The 19,987-nt window shown below is 44.1% G+C and overlaps 1 protein-coding gene across 1 annotated transcript; it reads left to right on the forward strand.

Moving 5' to 3' along the window:
- Nucleotides 1–7,649: 7,649 nt before the first annotated feature.
- Nucleotides 7,650–19,985, forward strand: LOC104024982 (putative glutamate receptor). The gene is made up of 10 exons (XM_009492969.2): nucleotides 7,650–7,728; nucleotides 11,426–11,457; nucleotides 13,906–13,965; nucleotides 14,725–14,904; nucleotides 15,794–16,020; nucleotides 16,453–16,550; nucleotides 17,087–17,304; nucleotides 17,871–18,096; nucleotides 18,722–18,969; nucleotides 19,876–19,985. The coding sequence occupies exons 1-10, from the start codon at nucleotides 7,656–7,658 to the stop codon at nucleotides 19,975–19,977; spliced, it is 1,464 nt and encodes a 487-aa protein (XP_009491244.2). The 5' UTR covers nucleotides 7,650–7,655; the 3' UTR covers nucleotides 19,978–19,985.
- Nucleotides 19,986–19,987: the final 2 nt, after the last annotated feature.

Raw genomic sequence — 19,987 nt, forward strand, 5'->3', positions numbered from 1 at the left:
TTCTGGGGAGCACTGAATAGGGCGATGTTTACATTCCTGTCAAAACAAAACGCAGGGACCTGAGAGGCACAAAGCGTCCTCACACGGCCTAGTGCTTCCTGGCCTTCCCTTGCTTGTGAGGGTATTTGATATCGTCACTCCAAAAGAGGAGATGCCTGTTAAATTTGTCAGCAGTTTGTGGAAATAGAACAATCAAGTGAAATCGGAGACTTCTATTTTTACAGTCCTAATGATCTGACCTCCTTTTCTTTTTTTTTAATTACACTTTTCCCAGCCTCAAATTTGGCTTCCTTTGTGTGTGACCACTTCTTTGCATTTGCGGTTTGCTCTGTGCAAATCTCATGTTCTTTACTAATTTCAGTAGTTGCTTCTTACAATAAGTAAACATCTATGTGATGTTAACGATCGCTGAGGTAAATTTTGCTCTTACAAATTGTCCATGAAAAGAGGCTGAATTTAGAATCATGCTCCCTGTTCTGTTTTATTTTTTGGAAGAGCTTGAGGCCTCTGAGAGTGTCTGCTCTGGGAAATATTCAAAATTGCAGTGTAGTTGTTTCATGAATTAATAATGTAGTAGATAAAGTCCATCTTCCATTGTGGACCTGTTTATTTCAGTGAAAATCCATAGTCTCAGTCTTTGAAGAAGAGCTCTCACTATGTTCCAAAGCAATGCTTTTTTAAACCAAGTTTGTTTATATATAAATATATATACACATCTCTTGTGTATGCAAATATATGTCTGCACATGTATGTACACATGCACACACTTAAACTGAACTGTGACTGTTCCTTGTCTCAAAACATAATCTGTGGGAATGAGACAGGAGAGAGAAGGGAATTACTAAAACCAGACGGGAAATATCTTCTGACTTTAATTCAGAAATGGCTAAAAAGCATGCTAGTCTTTTCTTGAAAACAGCACCGTCCCTTCTTTATGGTATTTTAACAATGCTGCTGTACATAGCACTTTTTGGATGAATTTTACTATTTCTGTATTGCACTGCCATGCAAAATTTTCAATGATATGTTTTAAAAAAAAGATATATTTAATTTTTTTAGATGGACATATTTAGAATTAAATACCAACCTAAACATAGTAATATTTTTTTCCTCCCCATTTTTTTTACTTTTTATTTTTAGGAATGTTGTCATCCATCCCCCCACCCCCCCCCTTATTATGTCATTTATTATAGATGTACATTTTATCAGTGATGGAGAAGAATGTTTACTAAGATGCATTTTAAAAAGAAACAGAGGTTTAATTTTATTTCAGGCTGCATAGAGTCCCTATTATTGAGAGGATATTTTGCTTTTGTTTGTAATGATTCTTTTGTGTATATTGCAAAATCTAAAAATTTGTTTGTAAAACCACCTTACACTACTAAAATAAACATATTTAACCTTCCAGCTGTTGACTCTTTAGCTATAAGGTAACACTTTTTCTATGCTGTCTAGAAGTTTGTGGTATATAAACATGGTTAATTCTATCTGCCTTGTTTTAAAAATTCCTTAGTGGATAACATTTAATTTTACTCTTTTTCAGAGTGGTAGCCATTTCTGATCCAGCTCAAGTTTTCTCAGGTCCACCAAAATGCATGCAAGTATTGGTAGAGACTGCCATTCTGTTGGTGTGTGAGCACATGGATTGTTTCAAAGCAGTGTCTTTGGCAGCCAGTGATGGCTGTGTAGATGAAAATTCCAGGGGAACTCGTGTAATTAGTAGCCAGACAGACAGAAGCCAAGGACCTAATCTGTTCTATCTCCAAGAAAGATAGATAGTCCTGTTTCATCACGGAGGTTGTTTAAAGTCTGGCTGAAAATACTGCAGTAAAAATTCGCTCTTCACCCGTCTCATTCACAAATCTCTCCTCTTCCTGTCCCAGCGAAGCGCACAGTGAAAGTGCGTGTTACTTAGCTGATACTCTCTCCTGGAAGGGTCATCAGCTTGCTTGTGGATTGCGGGGCTAGAAAGGAGTTCTTGGTTTCTAATTTTAGTATCATTTGGCTGCAAGCATTTAAACTCTGAGGTACGAAAATGTAAGGCCAACTGTTGCTAATGATAGCATCATGACATGGAGATAGGGGCTGGGAGGGGTTAAATTCTCTGATTAAATCTTTTCAAGTGGTCTTCAGTATGTTTCATCTAAAAATATTCTCTCAGTTTTCCATCCTGGCTCAGACCTTCGTTGCTCTTCATAATTTGGATGAGAGGCCCTTGAGGTTTGTGCAGCAGAGGCTTGGAACATGCACTGAAGTAACCCTACAATATCTTTGCGGTCTCTGAAGGACAAAAAGGTAAATCAGCAGCAGAATGTGTGATCTGCCAAGATTAGTCTCACATTGTGTCTTAACACAAAGCAAATTTCATTAACATTCTCTAGACGAAAAGTCACTCTGTAATACTTTAGTTTTGGACTGAAAAGCTGCGGGGAGTTGCTGCTTTTTTATCTTTAAAGCAAGAAAGTACATGCAACTTGACAGCTTTAGAAAGTTAATGTTTAAAAGGCCTATTTGTGTCTTTTCAAAGACCAAGTTTCACAATCAGATTATTTTTATCTTTAATTGATTAAGCAACACTTGTTAAATTAACGTACCTCACAGAAGGCAGTATCATGTAGCACTTCAAAACATTTATCTTTGTTCAAATTTTTAAAAAACAGTGTCTGGATTTAACTTACTAGGGTACATGTGAATTTTGCCCTCCTGCTTCCAAATTAATAGTAGCTACCTTTACAGCTTGTTTTGTTACACTACATAAGACCATTAATGATGTGTCCATTTATTCCTATGAAAGGACTTTATTTCATGGTACCTACACTGTTGAGTAGCAGAAGCTTACTAAGCAGTTTAGCTCTTCATTCATCTGGTCTTCATCGGGGAAGAGGAAGATTGCTTATTCAGATCTACTCAGCGGGCAGGGTGCTATCTAAAATGGTAAGGAAAGCAATAAAGATTCAGTAACAGTGGAGCGAGTCAGGAGCTGAGTTTCCAAGCAGCACTGATTTCCATTTTATGAATGCCTCACTACTCTGATTCTCTTGATGATCTTCTCTACCATTCATACGATAGTCAAGATGAAAAAACATGTTCTCCCTCCTCCATGTGAAATTGCAGGCAAATACAATGTAGACACAGGTTGAGCATGAAACCACAGTGGTCAGTGCATGCCATCTGCTAAGGTAAGTGACACTCACTTTGCAGTAATCACTGCTTGCCATATAGTAGCTGCAAATTTTTACTAGAGCCGTACCCCTGTAGTACAACAGACTTGGGAATCCACAGGAGGCATCCAAATCTAGGCCAGAGGCACTTGCTAATACGGCACAATGTTTGTGTGCTCTGTTCAGGATGTCGTGCAACGGAACAAAAGCTTGGCTGCAGGTGTGAAGGAATTCAGAAAGGCAGATGAAATCATTCTTCTTCAAGAAGGTCAGTGACTGACTGAAAAGCTACTGAGATCGGTCCGATAGTCCGGCAATTAAACTGCTGAATGAGGATAGGGAGAGAAAGGCAGCGTGCGTAGAGGGGTTCTGCTAGCGTGTGAGAACACTGCCTTGGCTGGACCTCATCCATCAATCAAACCGATAACGCTGCCTAGAGAAAGCCCCTTTTGTATCCATTCCTGCCGGCTCGTACAGAGACAGCAAGTATATTCCCTTGTCCAGAGCTCCTCCTGTGAGGCCTCAGACTCTTGTATGTGTTTTGCAGTTCGTTAAACTGTAAGATTAGAAGTCCAGAGTTTCCAGATTACAAGCAGTGTATCATACATGGCTGGACTTGGGATTCATGGTCTGTATCCCTCCCACTTAGTGTTTAAGAACACAGGTGATGAACATTTGCTTGTATCTTTAAAAACTGATTTTGCCTGTGCTGAGATGCTTTCAGCTGCTTGTAGTTGAGCCTGTCAGCCCTCATTAGCTGCCAGCTGTGACAAATCACATACCCAAATGTGCATCTTTTTAAAGCCTAGCAAATATTCATGAAAAGCAGCTGGAAACCTCAGCTTGTCTGATTTTTGCTAACCTCCCCCTACATGCAGCCCTTTGCTAGAATGTCTGGGGCATAGCTATGAGGTGAGAATGTGAAGAACAAATCACATCCAAACTACTGGAGACAGCACCTGGAAATGAACCTGTAAACAGGTCAACGCTTCTGAGAGAAATCCAAGGTGAATAGATCTTTCTGGATTCCTTTTCTGTTTTGTCCGATAGAGAGGATGTAATTATCATTTATAATGTATCTTAGCATCTTGCTATAATTTATATTGCAAGAATGATTTTCACCAGCTGGGGTCTGAAGTGCATTAAAAGTGATTTAAGGACTCCCCTTAATTGCAGTGAGCTGTGAGTCAAGCTCTTGAACTCTGGTAGGGCAAGCTTCACCAAATGGAGTCTTCTAAGCATTTTTATTGAAATGTAAGCAATTTTTGACTCTGCAGAAGGCAAGCTGTGTTGATGTTTAATAATTGATTTACTCAGTGGCATGTATAGAAAAAGTTTAGGGAAGAAGGCCAAGATGTGCAGGCTGCTGGAGACTTTTCCATCTTGAACAGTGCTTAAAGTCAAGTAGGGAGTAAATTTTTGTTTCTTAAGTGTGGACATGTTCCAGCTCTCCTAGAGGATGAGTTGTAATAGTTTACTCTGCGGAATTCCTGTGAATATGACGCTTCTTTATTACAGTGCCTTGATGTGTGTATTTATAAATGACCTGGCCCAACAGAATCAGCCACTTGGCAGCGTTGTACTTTAGCTCACTCTTGAAGTGAAACTAGTAAATGGAAGGATGAAGGGGACAGGAATTTCACTTCTGTGCCTGTGTATTGAACAGAACTGTGCACTCCAGAGAAGAATTTAATGGTTTACCTTGAAGCTCAGGCCTTCCTTCAGCTGTCTAGGCATTGCGAGGGAATGCTGGATGTATGTAGCAGTTGGGGGTTTGGGATATTTTTGGTGCTATGCATGAGCCCCTAGCTGATCTCCCGAGACAGTCATAGAGTGGAGAAAGTCTTGAGCAGCTTACACTGTCAATAGACAGGAGAGATGGGCACAGCTTGATAGGACACTCTTCTAGAGAGAGGGCTTTTACAGGACCACACAGCAAGCCAGCAATACTATTTTCTGAGTCTCAATGTAGCATTCCGCTGCTGGACTAAGCCGCTTCCAAGCAGTCTTTTCTCTCGGTGTAGTCTCCTCCTCTCTTTCTCAAAACCCGAGGTGCCTCTAGAGCCTGCAGTACGGGCTGGCGTGCTCTGCAGAAGCCCCTCAGCCTGGCTCCTCCCTCTCTTTTATCTTTATAACAGCATTGCGCGCCTGTGAGTATTCAGTGTTGCAGCGGTTTCCTTGCGCCTGCTCACCGAGTTGCTTCTGCTAGTACCCAGTCAGACAAACGGAGCTAGGAGAGGCTGAAGGAATCGCTGTAAGTGAGCTACTGCCTTCCATCGCCGCTGTTCTTGTTCTAGATGACGAGGATGGAAGCCTGCGCGCAACAGGCTGTCTCCTGCCTAGCTGACGGCTGGCTGTCTTTTCCACTGCTGGTTTAATACTGATGCCTTCCCTCCGCACTGCATACAGACGACTGGTTGAGGAGTAATGTTGTCTTTTTTGTTTATATCTTGGAAAGACTGAAAACCTGAGGAGTGAAAGCTGATTCTAGCAAAGTAACTTTTTAAATCCTCCGTTTGTTTGGCTGTAAAGCCAGCATGAGAAAACTTTGTAGCACCTCCTCAGGTAGATGGTGACTGGATATTGCAGTGGTTAATTTAAGCAGTGTCTAAGGAACTCTTTACACACTGGGAGGCACTAAACCCCTCTGCCCTCCCATTATTCTCTCTCTGACTGATTCTGTTTGTCCTTAAATTAGTCTAGTACTTAATTAGAGCTGGGGAAGTGTATTAGCCTTTGCAAAAATTCTTTTTCGCACATATTTACATGCCGTCCGTTCCTTTAGATGGTCAGCAGCCAGTGTGTTAACAACTCTTTCTTTTCAGGGTGATGCACGCAGTGTATTACCAGCTCTGATTAGCTTTTTTTGAAGGAGGCCACTTGAAATAAAGATTGTTTTGTAGTATGTACCGAATTGTAAGGAAAAAGTAGCAGTAATGTACAGGTTAAATCTGCCAGGAAAAACGCAGTTCCTCACTGGCTCAACCTGAAGACCACTGCTACTTTTCCTTTATGTGCCCTGGTGGGCGATTCAGCTGTTCAGTGCATGTGCTGCTCTGGCAACAGCTAGCACTTTGTCTATATTCTACAATTACTTTTTAGAAAATGTAGACTGATCCATAACTCAGATGTCAGACCTCTCCTTTGACCTTTTCACAAGGATCAAAATATTCCCATTTTGAAGTATTTTTTACAACAACAATAAAACAACAAAAAAGACAGCATTTAAATTTAACCCAGAAGGAATCTTCTGTGTAAATTTTATTCACCTCTCTTTTTAGGTGAAAAATGTAGAGAAAATGAGTGAGGGAAACTACTGAGCTGTAATGTCAAGAGTTTTCACAGGAGTGCGGGTTTGGGGAAAATTTCATTAAACTTGATGAGGTAAGATTAACTGAAGCCAGTGTTTTCTGAGCATCAGTCAGAAGCAAGTAATACCATATGTAGGATTTTTTTGCCTGTGTAGTCTCCTAAATGGTAAGTGTTCTTGAACGTTTTTAATAAGTTCTTTGTAGTTTCTGGGGTAATGGTGTCCTGAACATTGGTTGACTCCATGACGACAAATACAATCAAAAATATTGCAGTAGCTTGAGACTCAATATAACCTGGCATTGATTGTTTTTCTTGGTTCTGTTGCTGTTTTACAGTGACAAATGTACAATGATTTCAAGCCATGCAGAAATTTTGTTGCAGAGTTTGAACTGAAAAAAGTTAATAAAATACGCTGTTTTTCACCCTCCTCCCCCCACCCCTTTTTGCTTGTTCAGTTAGGAGTAAGAGGTGTTGAGGCAAAAGAGGGCTTCAGAAACAATTTCTCCTGTCTTGTGATGCAGGGTGAAACAGCTTTGTTTCAAATCGTTTTGGAGCAAATGAAATAAACACCTTTGTTTTCTGCAACCCAAGTGGAAAGTGAAGTTAAGGTTTTGCTTTTAAGGCCCCCAAATGAGAACCTCCTGGAGGAGGTTGTTTTGTTAGTGCCTCAGCTGGCTACTAAAATGTCTTTAACAGCACCTTACCATTTCTCAGTGCGTAGGGGCGAGTACTCAGGAGCAGCTCCCTTCAGCTGCTTCCGTCCCCCGCGAGCCCCGGGGTGCGTGCATCTTCAGCCCCTCGTTACTGCACGTACCTGCAGCCGCCTCTCCCCAGAGCCCGCACACCGCGCTGGCATGCCTCTCCTTTGTGGAGAGCTGGCTGGAAGAGAAACGGCACAAGAACCAGTGGATAAATCCACTTCATAGGCTTGTCACATCCTTTTTGCTGCAGGGAAGCGTTCACTGGAATCTTTTCTTTAGTATTTGTTACGGCTGGTCTCAGAAGTGACTGTGTTTTCACCTGGAGACCTTGGTTTGAGCTGGGACTCTTCAGAATGAGGTGCAGAAAATCCAGGACATACTGATTTTAACCCAGCAATGGCAAACTGTACAACCAGCTTTAACTACTTGCCTTTCATCTCTAGCAGGAAGTTTCCTTTAGGCAGTAGATATTTCTGCTCCAATGGACAAAGGTCTTCACTTCATGTTCTGTCTGATTACAACCATGCTGCTCCTGAGAGAATCAAGCCAGACAGGTGAGAGAAATGATCCAAAAATGCTGGCTGCATCTAAATCTGGTTTTGTTCTTCTTTACAGAGTGTTAATTCTTTCAGCCTTTAACTGCTGGGGCTTACAGGATTTTGTCTTAATCTAAGAATTTGCTTTCGAATTGGTTATTAAGACATCAGCAGGGCCTACCTTCTTGTTACAGCTTGTGATTGTGACTTTATCACGTTACGAGTGCCATTACTAAGTGTCTTCGCTGCTATGGTTGTAAATCAGATGGCAGAGATCAGGGAAGATGAAAAACGCTAGAAAAAGCGTGGTTAGGTGTCCATGAACACCATTGTTGTGGCTAAAGCTGCACTCTTTTGAGTCTATGGTCCCTTGAATTGCAGCAAGATATGCTGAGTAACTTGTTCTTCTGTGAGTAGTGTTTTCCATGTTACTCGTTTAGCCCCTCTGCTCATGGTGTGTTTTGGGAAGAAGAGGGGATTTAGTGCATTGAAGTTGTCAGCTCTGTGAGTCCCCAGACTTTTTGTAGACCAAGGGTAACACTACATCCCCCCTGAAGTTCCTAAGGGACAGGAGTAGGAGCCTGCCAGGGACTTGTGCACAGCGGTCAGCCAGCTGGATCACACTTCGCTCTCGGTGTGAGGAGCTGGGGAGCTTGCTTTTGCAACTGAACAACAAATGCTATTGTTTCAATCTTATTGTGGCTTTTTGGTGTTCTATGCCTGGAGGTCAGACTCAAGCTAAGGAGTAGCTTGACCTTGCAAAATTACTAGGAGAGAAAAATTGGTTCTCTGTTCAGAGAGCAACTTCACTGCCTCTGCTGTCTCCCCTGTCCATCTCCCACACCCATCTCCTGCCTACCCAGAGCTGGTAATTGCATAGCTATGGCAGCAGCAGATCACCTCAGGTTACAGATACTTCAGCCATGTGTTTCTGTGATGATGGTCAAATTCTCTCATCCTGAATGTCCCAGCATATTCCAAAACTGTAATCCACCTGACCCATTGCCTCTTTAGTTCAGCTGTCTCTCCTGGGCACAAACTGCAAAAGGGGAAATACTCGCAAAGGATGCAAAGACAAGGGTCCCAGCCTAGGGAGTGAGGATGGGGTAGAAAATTGGGGTGAGGTCGCCGGTTCTTAACAGTCCTACAAGCTTTTTTCAACATGACCCAGCAATGTGCATTTGCAGCCCAGAAAGTCAACTGTATCCTGGGCGGCACCAAAAGAAGAGTGACCAGCAGGTTGAGGGAGGTGATTCTCCCCCTCTACTCCACTCTCGTGAGATCCTACCTGGAGTACTGAGCCCAGCTCTGGGGCCCCCAGCACAAGAAGGACACGGACCTGTTGGAGCGGGTCCAGAGGAGGCCACGGGGATGATCGGAGGGCTGGAGCCCCTCTCCTGTGAGGACAGGCTGAGAGAGTTGGGGTTGTCGAGCCTGGAGAAGAGAAGGCTCCGGGGAGACCTTATAGCAGCCTTCCAGTACTACAAGAAAGCTGGAGAGGGACTTTTTACCAGGGCATGTAGTGACAGGACAGGGGGTAATGGCTTTAAACTGAAAGAGGGTAGATTTAGATGAGATATGAGGGAGAAATTCTTCACTATGAGGGTGGCGAGGCACTGGAACAGGTTGCCCAGAGAAGTTGTGGATTCTCTATCCCTGGCAGTGTTCAAGGCCAGGTTGGACGGGGCTTTGAGCAGCCTGGTCTAGTGGAAGGTGTCCCTGCCCATGGCAGGGGGCTTGGAGGTAGAGGATCTTTAAGGCCCCTTCCAACACAAACCTTTCCATGATTCTGTGATTGAACTTAGGCAGGGAGTCATCTCCCATTTGAAGGCTGGGCATGCTCAGAGTAGAAGGGGTAAGGACAAGTCTGATTTTTGCAACCACAGTCATTTCCTGCAGCCACCAGCCTTTGGGGAACAGGAGTGGAGGGATGAGTCTCGTCTCTTTGTCTTATGTTTTTCTAGACTCTCATAAAGGATCCTCACAATGAGCTCTTGGCTTCAGAGGAGTGTCACTGCAATGAACTTTGAGTTAGTGCTGCAACTTGATTACTTTATGGTCCTTTCAGGAGTTCTTACAATGGGGCTTTGAACAGCTGCATCCAGTGCCACTGTGGGGGAGCTGAAGCCCTCAGTACAGACTGTTTTCTTCCAAGAAACCCTAGCAGGTCTTCAAAAAGGAGCCTCAAAAAGCTTTTACTGGCTTTAATGAGTTTCTAAAGGGAGACAAGAGAACTCCTTTGTGAAGATTTCCAGCTCCCATGGAGAACTGTAGTGGAGAGGGAAAAAGCAGGTTTTGTTTTACAATAATGTAGAGTTCAGCACAAGGCCAGAAAATGCAAAACCAAAGAATGAATAATACATAATGAATGAATATGTTGTTATATTTAATGAAAAACTCACAGCTTTTGCTTGAAAGAGTGAAAACACCCTAAATTTTTTGTTTTATCTTGAGGGATTTTTGGCTTTTGCACTGTCAATTCTTTGATTCCAAGGAGCAATGCTGTGCACATTCTAGAAAAAGCATCCTGGGCAATTAATGAGTCGTTTATTGACACAATTGTGGGTTTAATTCAGCATCTCAGTCATTGCAGTTTAGCTGTCTTGCAGCTGGGGTGGGATGGAGGCATTCTCCTGAGTATTATGAAAAGGGAAGCTGTAGATCAAACAATTTAACGGGACTTGTTAAAAGTCACATAGCAGAGTGGAGAGTAGAACGCAGAAGCATGATTAACCTCAATGATCGTACTTTTATGGGTGGATCTTGGTGTTTTTACCAAAGAGGGGAGCATCATTACCTTTGTTTTACAAATGGAAACTGAGGCATAGGAAGGAGAAGTAATACAGAAAAGGTCAATAGCAGATTTGACAATTTGACATTTGGTGTTCACTCCAATACAGGCTACAGAGCTGCACGGGCTCTCATCACACTTAAACTCTTCGTCAATTTATTGTACTTCCCTTCTTCTCTGTTCCTTGATGGGATACAGAGAACAGGCAACACGAGACAGGCTTCCTGGTCCCTCCTTCTCTAATGCTGTCACTGTTGGCTCCTGGTTTTGGTCATGGCTTTTTTGGAGGTTTTCATTTTCACAGGAGTGAAAAGTCAGAGTGCTTATAATTTGAGGGGGGGACAGAATAGAACATAGTGGCGAAGGGTTTCTACCCCAGTGGTTGCAACCCCTTTGGCTGCTTTGACAGTAGGAACCTATCATTAGTAGGGGAAGGGAAGAATAAGAAGGCCTAGTGCCTTGGAACTTGATGATGATGAATTTTTGGTTGTTGGCAGAGCATTTCCTTAGGGGTACAGACAAAGTTTTGCAGGAGTTAGGGGGATATCTTAGTTGTGTGCAGTAGCAGGAGAGGTGGCTTTTCACCTTGTCAGGGAGGGCAATAAGGAAATAAGGCAATGGATTCTGCAGAATCCATTCCTCAATGTGTGGGTGACAGCCATAATCATTAAGTTACAACTGGAACCTTCTGCAGCCCGAATCTGGCTGTGTCTGTTTCTGCTTCTCTTTGTTTCGCATTAATACGTGCTGTCAATGAGGTAACAACCTTGACAAAACTGCTGCAAGTCAACTGCACTGTGAGCTGGAGTGTCAAGGATAATCATTCCGTTTAAGTGCAATATGATGGTATGAAACATCACTTTTAAGAGGCTGTAAATATAAGCCCTGCAAGAAGTTGATTTTGTTGTTGTTGGTTTTTTGCAGGAACTACAAGGAATGGCAATGCTATGAGTAAGGTATGTTTAAGTTCATTGGTGCAGAGCTACCAATGAAGGCATATGTGCAAAAGGTCTTACATTTTAAGTCCAGAAATAGATGTGGTCACACTGTGCAATGCTTTTAATCTGTGAAGTTGTTATTTTAAATACACTTTTCATGTTGGTGATGGCCATTTCTAAGTCCGTCTGTGTGTCTATGCTTTTTTTACTCAATCTTTTGTCCAGAATTCAAAATTCAGTCACGCCCCAAGGAAGAATCTGCCTATAGCCCTGTCTTCATGGCTTACAGAATTTAAACCTCAGAATTATTCCATCACTTATGATCTTTATAAACGTCTTAACATTGAAGAAAATTCCGACACATATGAACATGCAGAGGTACCTTTATTAGTTCATAAGATGTGTGTTTTGTTTCCCAAAGTTTGCACTTAACATAAGAAGTGTCTGTGTGGGACGTGATTCCTCAGGCTTTAGGAGAGAGGTGGCAAATGTCACTTAAAATCTAACCTGCTAGAAAGTGTATATATTCACATGGTGCAGGAGAGTATTTGTCCTAAAGAATTTCCGATCAAAAATGATGGGAGTGTTGGTTATGGTAGCACTGGGAAATGAAATTAATTGTCCAAATGGCATAGGTAGAGATAGAACTTGTGTCACCTGAATATTAGCTCACTTCTCAATCTCATAGCATGCCGAATGCCTGTCATATGCCAAAAAGGGAGTTTTTGGGAAAGTTATGGAATTTCAATCAGTTTCAATTGGCATAAACCTCCAGTTGTTGATTCCAGCACTGAGAAATAAACACAAGCAAACAAAAAACCCCAGAGAAACGCATATGAACTCCCCTCTTGTCCTCCCCTCTTCCTGGTCTCCAGTGCCCTCGCTGCACGCATGTCATACTCCGTCCCTTTGGTGAGGCGACGAGGCGGCACAGGAGACGGGGTCAGCGTTTTGTGGTTCCTACGCCGTTGCCCCTGTGTGCGTTCCCCCGCTGACTGCAGCCCCGTTACAGTTGTACCTCCTTCTGCGTCTCCGTTCTCTCCCTTCTTGGGGCAGCTCTTGTGCTTCTCTTCTTGCGTGGGGCGGTTCCTCTTCTTTGCCCTTTGGACTCTACTGTCCCTCCTGCTCTGGTAGCTTGCCTATTTCTCCTTTGCTCCCCCTTGGGCGATTCTCCTGACCTGACATTGTCTTTTGTGTCTCTTCCCGCTCTAGCCTTGTCTCTCACCCAGCAGTTACCACCCTTTTTTAAAGAAGTTCTTGCACAGGCGCCATAACCTTGTCTGATCTGTTCACTTTTGGTGCACTGGGGGCCTGTTTTGTCCATCCCTGAGCCGGCTTGAAATGGCGTGTCCAGCACTGGGCCGTTCGTGACCACCTGCAGAGGTCACCCCTGTGCCCACCCTCCTGCTACCGAAACCCTGCAACTTCTGCCCAACAAAATACTCATCTGTGTATTTACAAAAGTTGTAGTATGTTGTTGGGATTTTTTTAAGAACCACTTTGAAACCTTCAATAACTGCTGGGTGAAGGCAAGTGAGAGGGATAGGCCAGGACTTTTTGGTCTTTTGTTTTAGTCACCCTCTTGTTCAGTAGGCATAAATATTTTAAACAGACCTGAAAAGAAACGTGACTTTTTTGCTTTTATCTAAGAGTGAATTGTAGCTTATTATATAGCAATATTGTTTGCAGAACATTCTGCATTAGGTAACTTCTGATCACAGTTTCAAAGACAAAGCTCATCCCTCAAATCCTTCCATGGCAAAGAGAGAATTGAAGCAAGATCATTCAGCTGCTGGAGGAACTGGAGCTTCTTTTGCAGATCTTGTACTGCATATGTATATACATGCTCTCTCGCTCTGTCTGGCAACGTTACTGTGTAATTTTAGAATAAAGGGATACACTTAGGACCAACAAATCTTGGAGAATTTGACTGCTTTACTGGCAAAAACTTGAATTGTTCTGAAGTAGTACTGATCAGAAATCGTCTTGAGTTGTGTGACTCTGTAAGGTTGGGAGATGTACTCTTGAATTCAGTGTTCCGTGCAGAAGTGAATCCGTGTTTCCTCTCCTCCTCCTCTCAGGTTTCCTACTGTACTGTGTCTCCTGGAATTGCTCTCTAATGAGACCTTAATTGGCTGCTGTTCTGTCAGCAACATGAATTGATCTCATTGGAAGACTGTGTGCACTGTGTATCTGAAGAACTGTGACAACATTTGAAGTGATTTTTATTTGGACAAAGTGCTGATAACATGCAATAAAATGAAATGCTTGGGATTTATTAATTAATTTTAGGGAACAGTGGTGGCGAGATTGCTGCAGGGTACAGGGGCAGATTTATAGCTGGTTTAACACATGCACACACCGCCCCCAACACCCGCCCCAAGTCATAATGTAAGCCCTAGCTACGTGAGGCCATGTCTGGCACTTCGAAATCCAATTATTTCTTCTTCATTTTTTGATTTGCAGGGCACTGAGTCACGGGGACCAGAAGAAGGTCTTCCAACTTTGACTGTCACGACAATCCTGGTAAGGCAGTGACACAACCCTGGTGGTGGCTGGGAGACAGCTGGAATTATACTTTGCCTTTTTTTTCCACCCATGGATTTGCAGGTGCTCCTTTGGGCTGTCTTTGACACCAATATCCCTGTTCATCACAGACAGTGTTTTTGGAGTGTAGACGTGCAAGCTGTCTGTAGCTTGCAGTGAGAGGATTCGAGGGCTGTCAAAGTCAGCCCGCAAAATGGACTTCTATAAATGACTGCTCTGTGAAGACAGCCAGGCCTCTTCACTCTGTTTAGCTGCATCTAAGGGTTGTCATGTTACCTATCTTGTTTCTGTCCTGCAGTGGAAATATGTAAAGATAGCACATGTGCAGGGATTAAAAACAGGCTATAAACCAAGAAAATGCATTACCACATGCACCAGACAAGCAGGACTATTCAGTAGAAGCTGCAGCAGGAAATTTTCTGATTCTGATGTCAGGTTCTGCACCAACATGTGACCCTCACCTGGTGCTTTCATGGGCCAAAAGACATTTATCTGGGCTTTTAGACTGAGAAGAGATTATCACTTCTATGGTGCATGTGGCTTGCAGAATGCCGCTGTCCTGCTGGAGCTGTAGTCTATGACTAGTGGTGGCGCATGACTCCAGTGAGTGTCTTTCAAGTTTGGAAGTGTTGTCCCCCTGATCATGTGGAGGGTTTGCCAAAAAATGGTTTAATTCACAATCAGTTGCGCTGCAGACTGCGGGACCATGTAATTGTGTATTTTTCCCTCAATATGCAGGAAGATCCTTACGTCATGGTAAGAAGTGCAGAACTGGAGGGCTACTGCATCGATTTGCTGAAAGCACTTGCTGCAATGCTTCACTTCAGCTACAAGGTGAAGGTGGTGGGAGATGGGCAGTACGGTGCCGTCTCTTCCAATGGGAACTGGACAGGGATGATTGGCGAGATTTTGAGACAGGTAATTTTCAATTTATGTTTTTGACAAACTGCAGCTCTAGAAGGAAAGAACAGTGCTGGCAGCTCTTGCACTTCATTAGAATTTGCTCAGGGATGGAGCAACTTGCAGTCATTCTGCCTGTTGTGTAGAACTGCCAAATAGCAAGGCTTGTAGTTGGTTTTGTCCTGCAAATATGGCAACTGAGGAACAAGGAGACAATGGCCATCGCAGGACATCATCATTACAGCAAGGCGCTCCTGGTGCAGCGCTTGTCTTGTCTCAGAGGCTACCCAGTGTTTCTTTGTAGTCTGAGAGACTGTACAGTCATCTTAGCTCACTAATGAAACAAAGATAATGGCTTTAAGGAAAACTCACCTTGAACTTAACCAGTAGGTGAAACTTGTCTCTTTCAGAATGGTAATCCCTTAGACTCTTACGGAGATGCTTGAAGGCACATCTCGCCCCATCACGTGCCCTTCCCTATGGCTAGTGTTCTCTCATCTGTTGGTAACATTTGAATTAAACCTTCTTTGCTCCTCTGAACTCGTTACTGTGGCCAGCTGTCAGTCACGTAGATGCTGCAGCCAGAAAAAAGAAAGGAACATGCCTTCGGGGTTTGGCAAACAAAACCAACGTGGTTCATGGTGCGCAGCCTCAGCTTGCGTGTGTGATGCTGTAGCAGGAAACCAGAAGCCCCAGATACCACCCACCGCCCCACTATGAACAATGCAAAATGGAAAACTATCCCATTTCTTGGAGCTTGCAGTCTGAGATGGTAGCTGTCTGTTGGCACAGAGAAGTGATTTGCCATGTAGACATCTGCCCACTTAGCTTGGGAAGCATTCTATTTGAGTGACAGAAGTCTTCAGGTAGGTTGGATGGTTGATTGTTTTTTATCTCCATCTTATAGGAAGCAGACATTGCAGTGGCTCCATTGACAGTCACGTCAGCAAGGGAAGAGGTGGTCTCCTTCACCACACCGTTCCTGCAGACTGGGATTGGAATCTTGCTTCGAAAAGACACCGTCTCTCCAGAGATGTCTTTTTTCCACTTCCTGGCTCCTTTCAGTAAGGAGACCTGGACTGGCCTTTTATTTGCTTACGTGCTGACGTGCTTCTGCCTCTTTCTTGTTGCCAGGTATAAATGAATTTGTTTCACAGATTTTGTTCAAGTCAACTGCTTTCTCAGCTATGAAGAGATCTCAGTTTTAAAAAAAAGTACCAGGGTGCATTTTGCTTTGAGGAACCTTCTGTACAGGTCCAGAACCAGGGTTAATAAATCTTAAGTCTTGTCAGATTAAGACTGCATTAAGAGTAGGATCTCCCCACAAAGAGCACCGTATCTCTTGACGTGGTTTACCTAGGGTTGCTAAACAACTGTGTGTGTGTACTTCAGCTCTTTCTCGCTTTTATCAGTTTGTTTTGAACTACGACCATGTTCCTGTGTGGAGGTCTCTCTCCTGGTGTGTTTCTATGCACCGTATCTTCCGCTGACTTGTGGAAGAGATTCTCTCTGCCACCATTCTTTTTCCCCCTGAATGTCTGGTTTTATCCTGTCATTTGCCCACAGGCTGAGCCCCTGTGAATGGAATGAGCCAAAGAACGAAGAGAACCACTTTACCTTCTTAAATAGCCTCTGGTTTGGAGCAGGAGCGCTTGCCCTGCAAGGTGAGCTGGGAGAACTGCAACACAGCAGCTCTGGGAGCAGAATGGGTTTTTAAGCTGATTGTACATCCAGCTCTCATCTGTCTGTAACGCTGGTGCGCTATGCTGCTGAGGGAAAAGACGTTCCAATAGGGACACTTGGCAACACTAAAACTCCCAGTTTGGGGATTTTTGACTACAGACTTGTTGGAATTGTACAGATGGCTGGCTTCAGTTGAGGAATGCATATTTGCTGCTGTAACAATTGTCCTAGGGAATGCCAAGCGAACCACTGCACTGGTGCTTTGTAGAGTTTTTTGTTGCTCTTTTGGGCCACTGATGTTGCTGCAACTCTGCCTGCATGCAGTTCTGATGCAGTTCAAAGCAGCCGTAGCGGGTCTTTTCAGGCTCGTGCGTTAAGTAGCTGCAGGGCAAGTTTTGCAGTTTGGCCTTTATTTAAAGGGAAGTCTGTAACTCAGGCTCATGGATCTAAAGTTCTTTGTCTCTCTCTCACCATATGTCACCTCCAATACATTTTGCCGGCCCCTCTGGTTGTGCAGGTGTCACCCCTCGGCCCAAAGCGCTCTCCGTGCGGGTCATCGCTGCCGTCTGGTGGCTGTTCACCATCGCCTTGCTGGCTGCCTACATCGCCAACCTCACCGCTCTGCTGAGCTCTGGCAGCGAGCAGCTCCCAATCCAGACTTTTGAAGATCTTGTGAAGCAAAGAAAGCTTGAGTTTGGGACACTGGATGGCTCCTCTACTTTCTACTTCTTCAAGGTGCAGAGAATCTCATTGTGCGCATACACACGTGCCGTAGAACTGCTAAGCTGTGGCCAAGTCGTCTAGCTCATGCCTAATGGTCCTCACACCACCCTCATTGCTGTAGACTCCATCAGTTTTCCTGTAATACTTCAAATAATGTGATTGGTGTCGGTTATTTTGTTCATCTCTTCTTCTGCCTTTTCTCAGAGAGAAAAGCATGCAGAGGGCTATATTTTTATAGTGTATTCTCTTTTAAAAAAGCGGTGCTAGGCTTCAGGGGTTATCCTTGTGTACCGTGAACACAAGGACCGACGTAGGTAATTTCTGGGTACGTTAACTGGGTGCTTGCAAAGGTTGTTTGGGTGTGTGGGGGGGAATATTTAATACTTATATTCCTGTAACACTGCATTAGGGAGGAAATCTGTGCTAGCTCTATGCTAGTTTACAGTACGGAGGGCTCAAAGGGCAATAGTTTAAGTACTGTTATTCTCAACTTGTTTTGCAATCACTGCACATATATGCAGATTTTTTTGGGTGATTGTTTTACACTTCAGTTTGACACTTGGATTTTTGGGCTGCAGAACTCCAAGAATCCTATCCATCAGATGATCTATGAATATATGGACAAGAGACGAGACCGCGTTTTAGTCAAAACCTACCAGGAAGCGGTTCAGCGTGTGATGGAATCAAACTACGCCTTCATTGGTGAATCCATCTCTCAAGACCTTGCAGCTGCCAGGCACTGCAATTTGATCAGGGCCCCTGAAGTTATCGGAGCCAGAGGATTTGGCATTGCCACTACCCAGGGTTAGTCATTGTGCACCGCTTCTGTCCCACCTCCCCGCTTGGATTTCATGGGTCTGCAGTTGCAGATTGACAGAGCAAAAAGCCTGGCGTAGCCAAGTCCTGAAACTCGCACGCATTTTCTGCATTAGTATGAACTATGCACTAGTATGAACAAAGCGGCCATCCTGCCAGGCAATGTTTTCATTCTGTAGATGAATTATTGCTAGCACTCACCACCTCTTACTTCGAACTGCAAAAAATTCCAACTCTCAGGGGTGTCATTGGTTCCTGTGGGTTTTTTTGGTATTGTTTTGGTTTTGCCTCTGTCCCAGTAACGCAGAGTCCCTAATGCAGTTAGCAGGGGAGACGGTTTGTTCTCCTGTGGAGCATGACTGCTTGTGTTTCTCAGAGTGCCTCCACTCATTATTCTGCAGGTATGATCGCAGCTCTGCGGATAGGGCAGGACGGGTTGTTATCCAGGGAGAGCACTTGGCTGAGCCTGTTGCATTCTGTTCGCAGAATGACCGGCTGACAGCTGGGAAGCAGCGCACCCTGCTTGGTAGTAGAGCAGCGGATTGCTTAGAAACGTTACGGTGGCTGTGCTCTCTCCCATGCTCTTCTCTCTCTTTCATTCTACTGCTGCCAGCATCCCTGTGGACCAAGAAGCTCTCCATTGCTGTCCTCAAACTGCGTGAGTCGGGTGACCTTGACTACTTGCGTAACAAGTGGTGGGAGACCAGTTGCCTTCACAAAAGTAGAGACAGATGGAGTCCTCTGCAGCCCCAGGCGCTGGGTGGGCTCTTTCTTACCCTTGCAATCGGCCTTGCGCTGGGAGTGATTGCCGCCGTGGTGGAGCTGTCAAATAAGAGCAGACACGCTGCTGGACATGTAAAGGTAGGTGATGGGTATTGTCTCCCGCCCTGCTTCCCCATATCCCTTCTGTTTAGCTCGGCCAAGCTAGCGCCAGTGCTCCACTGCACACAACACTGGATAGGGGAGTCAAGCATGGAACAGGCTGCCCAGAGAGGTGGGGGAGTCCCCATACCTGGAAGTGTTCAAAAAACGGGCAGAGGTGGCACTTGGGGACATGGTTTAGTGGGCATGGGGGTGTTGGGTTGGTGGTTGGACTGATGATCTGAGAGGCCCTTTCTGATCTTAAGTGATTCCTAGTTTTTACTTTCATTATAAATAATCCAGCCACCAAGCCAGGAAACATGAAATTGCTGTTCTACCCTTGCTTGGTTTAGTGTGGACTTGGTAGTGTAGGTTAATGGTTGGACTGGATGATCTTAAAGGGCTTTTCCAACCTAAACGATTCTATGATTCCATGTTCCCCGTACGGATCTTGCTTTTTCTAAGGAAAGCAATGTGGTGTGGTGAGGGAGGAAGACATGCTATGGATTTACTCTTTAAAGCTCTGAAATTTCATAGCCTGGGCTGTGTGATAGTTTTGGAGCCTGAACAGGGCAACAATAATACCATACGCCACCCCCCCACCCCCCAAAATATTACACAGAAATATATACTGTAATTCCTAGGCAGCCAGCCTGCATTCCCGTATGCTGAGCGTGTAGAGAGCACAGTAAAGCATCAATAACAAGTTTATTCTCAAGTATGGCTATTCTTAAGTCATTTGACAAGCAGGAAAACACATGTAAATGAAAGTGCACTGGGATCCGAGTGTGCACCTCGGTGTTCCTGTTCCCCTCCGTTCCAACGGCTGGGTTGTGCACACTCAGCAGGTGGATCCTGTGACACAGAACCACTCACCCCATTGTTTCCTCCCCTTTTATTTTTCAGAAATCTTGCTGCTCTGTTTTCACAGAAGAAATGTGCACTCGTCTACGCATAAAAGAAAATACAAGACAAAGCCAGGAGCCTTCAGGGAGGGCTAATGCTTAAGAATTTTTTG

Source organism: Pelecanus crispus, chromosome 15, assembly GCF_030463565.1.
Source record: "Pelecanus crispus isolate bPelCri1 chromosome 15, bPelCri1.pri, whole genome shotgun sequence".
In the NCBI taxonomy this organism is placed as follows: domain Eukaryota; kingdom Metazoa; phylum Chordata; class Aves; order Pelecaniformes; family Pelecanidae; genus Pelecanus; species Pelecanus crispus.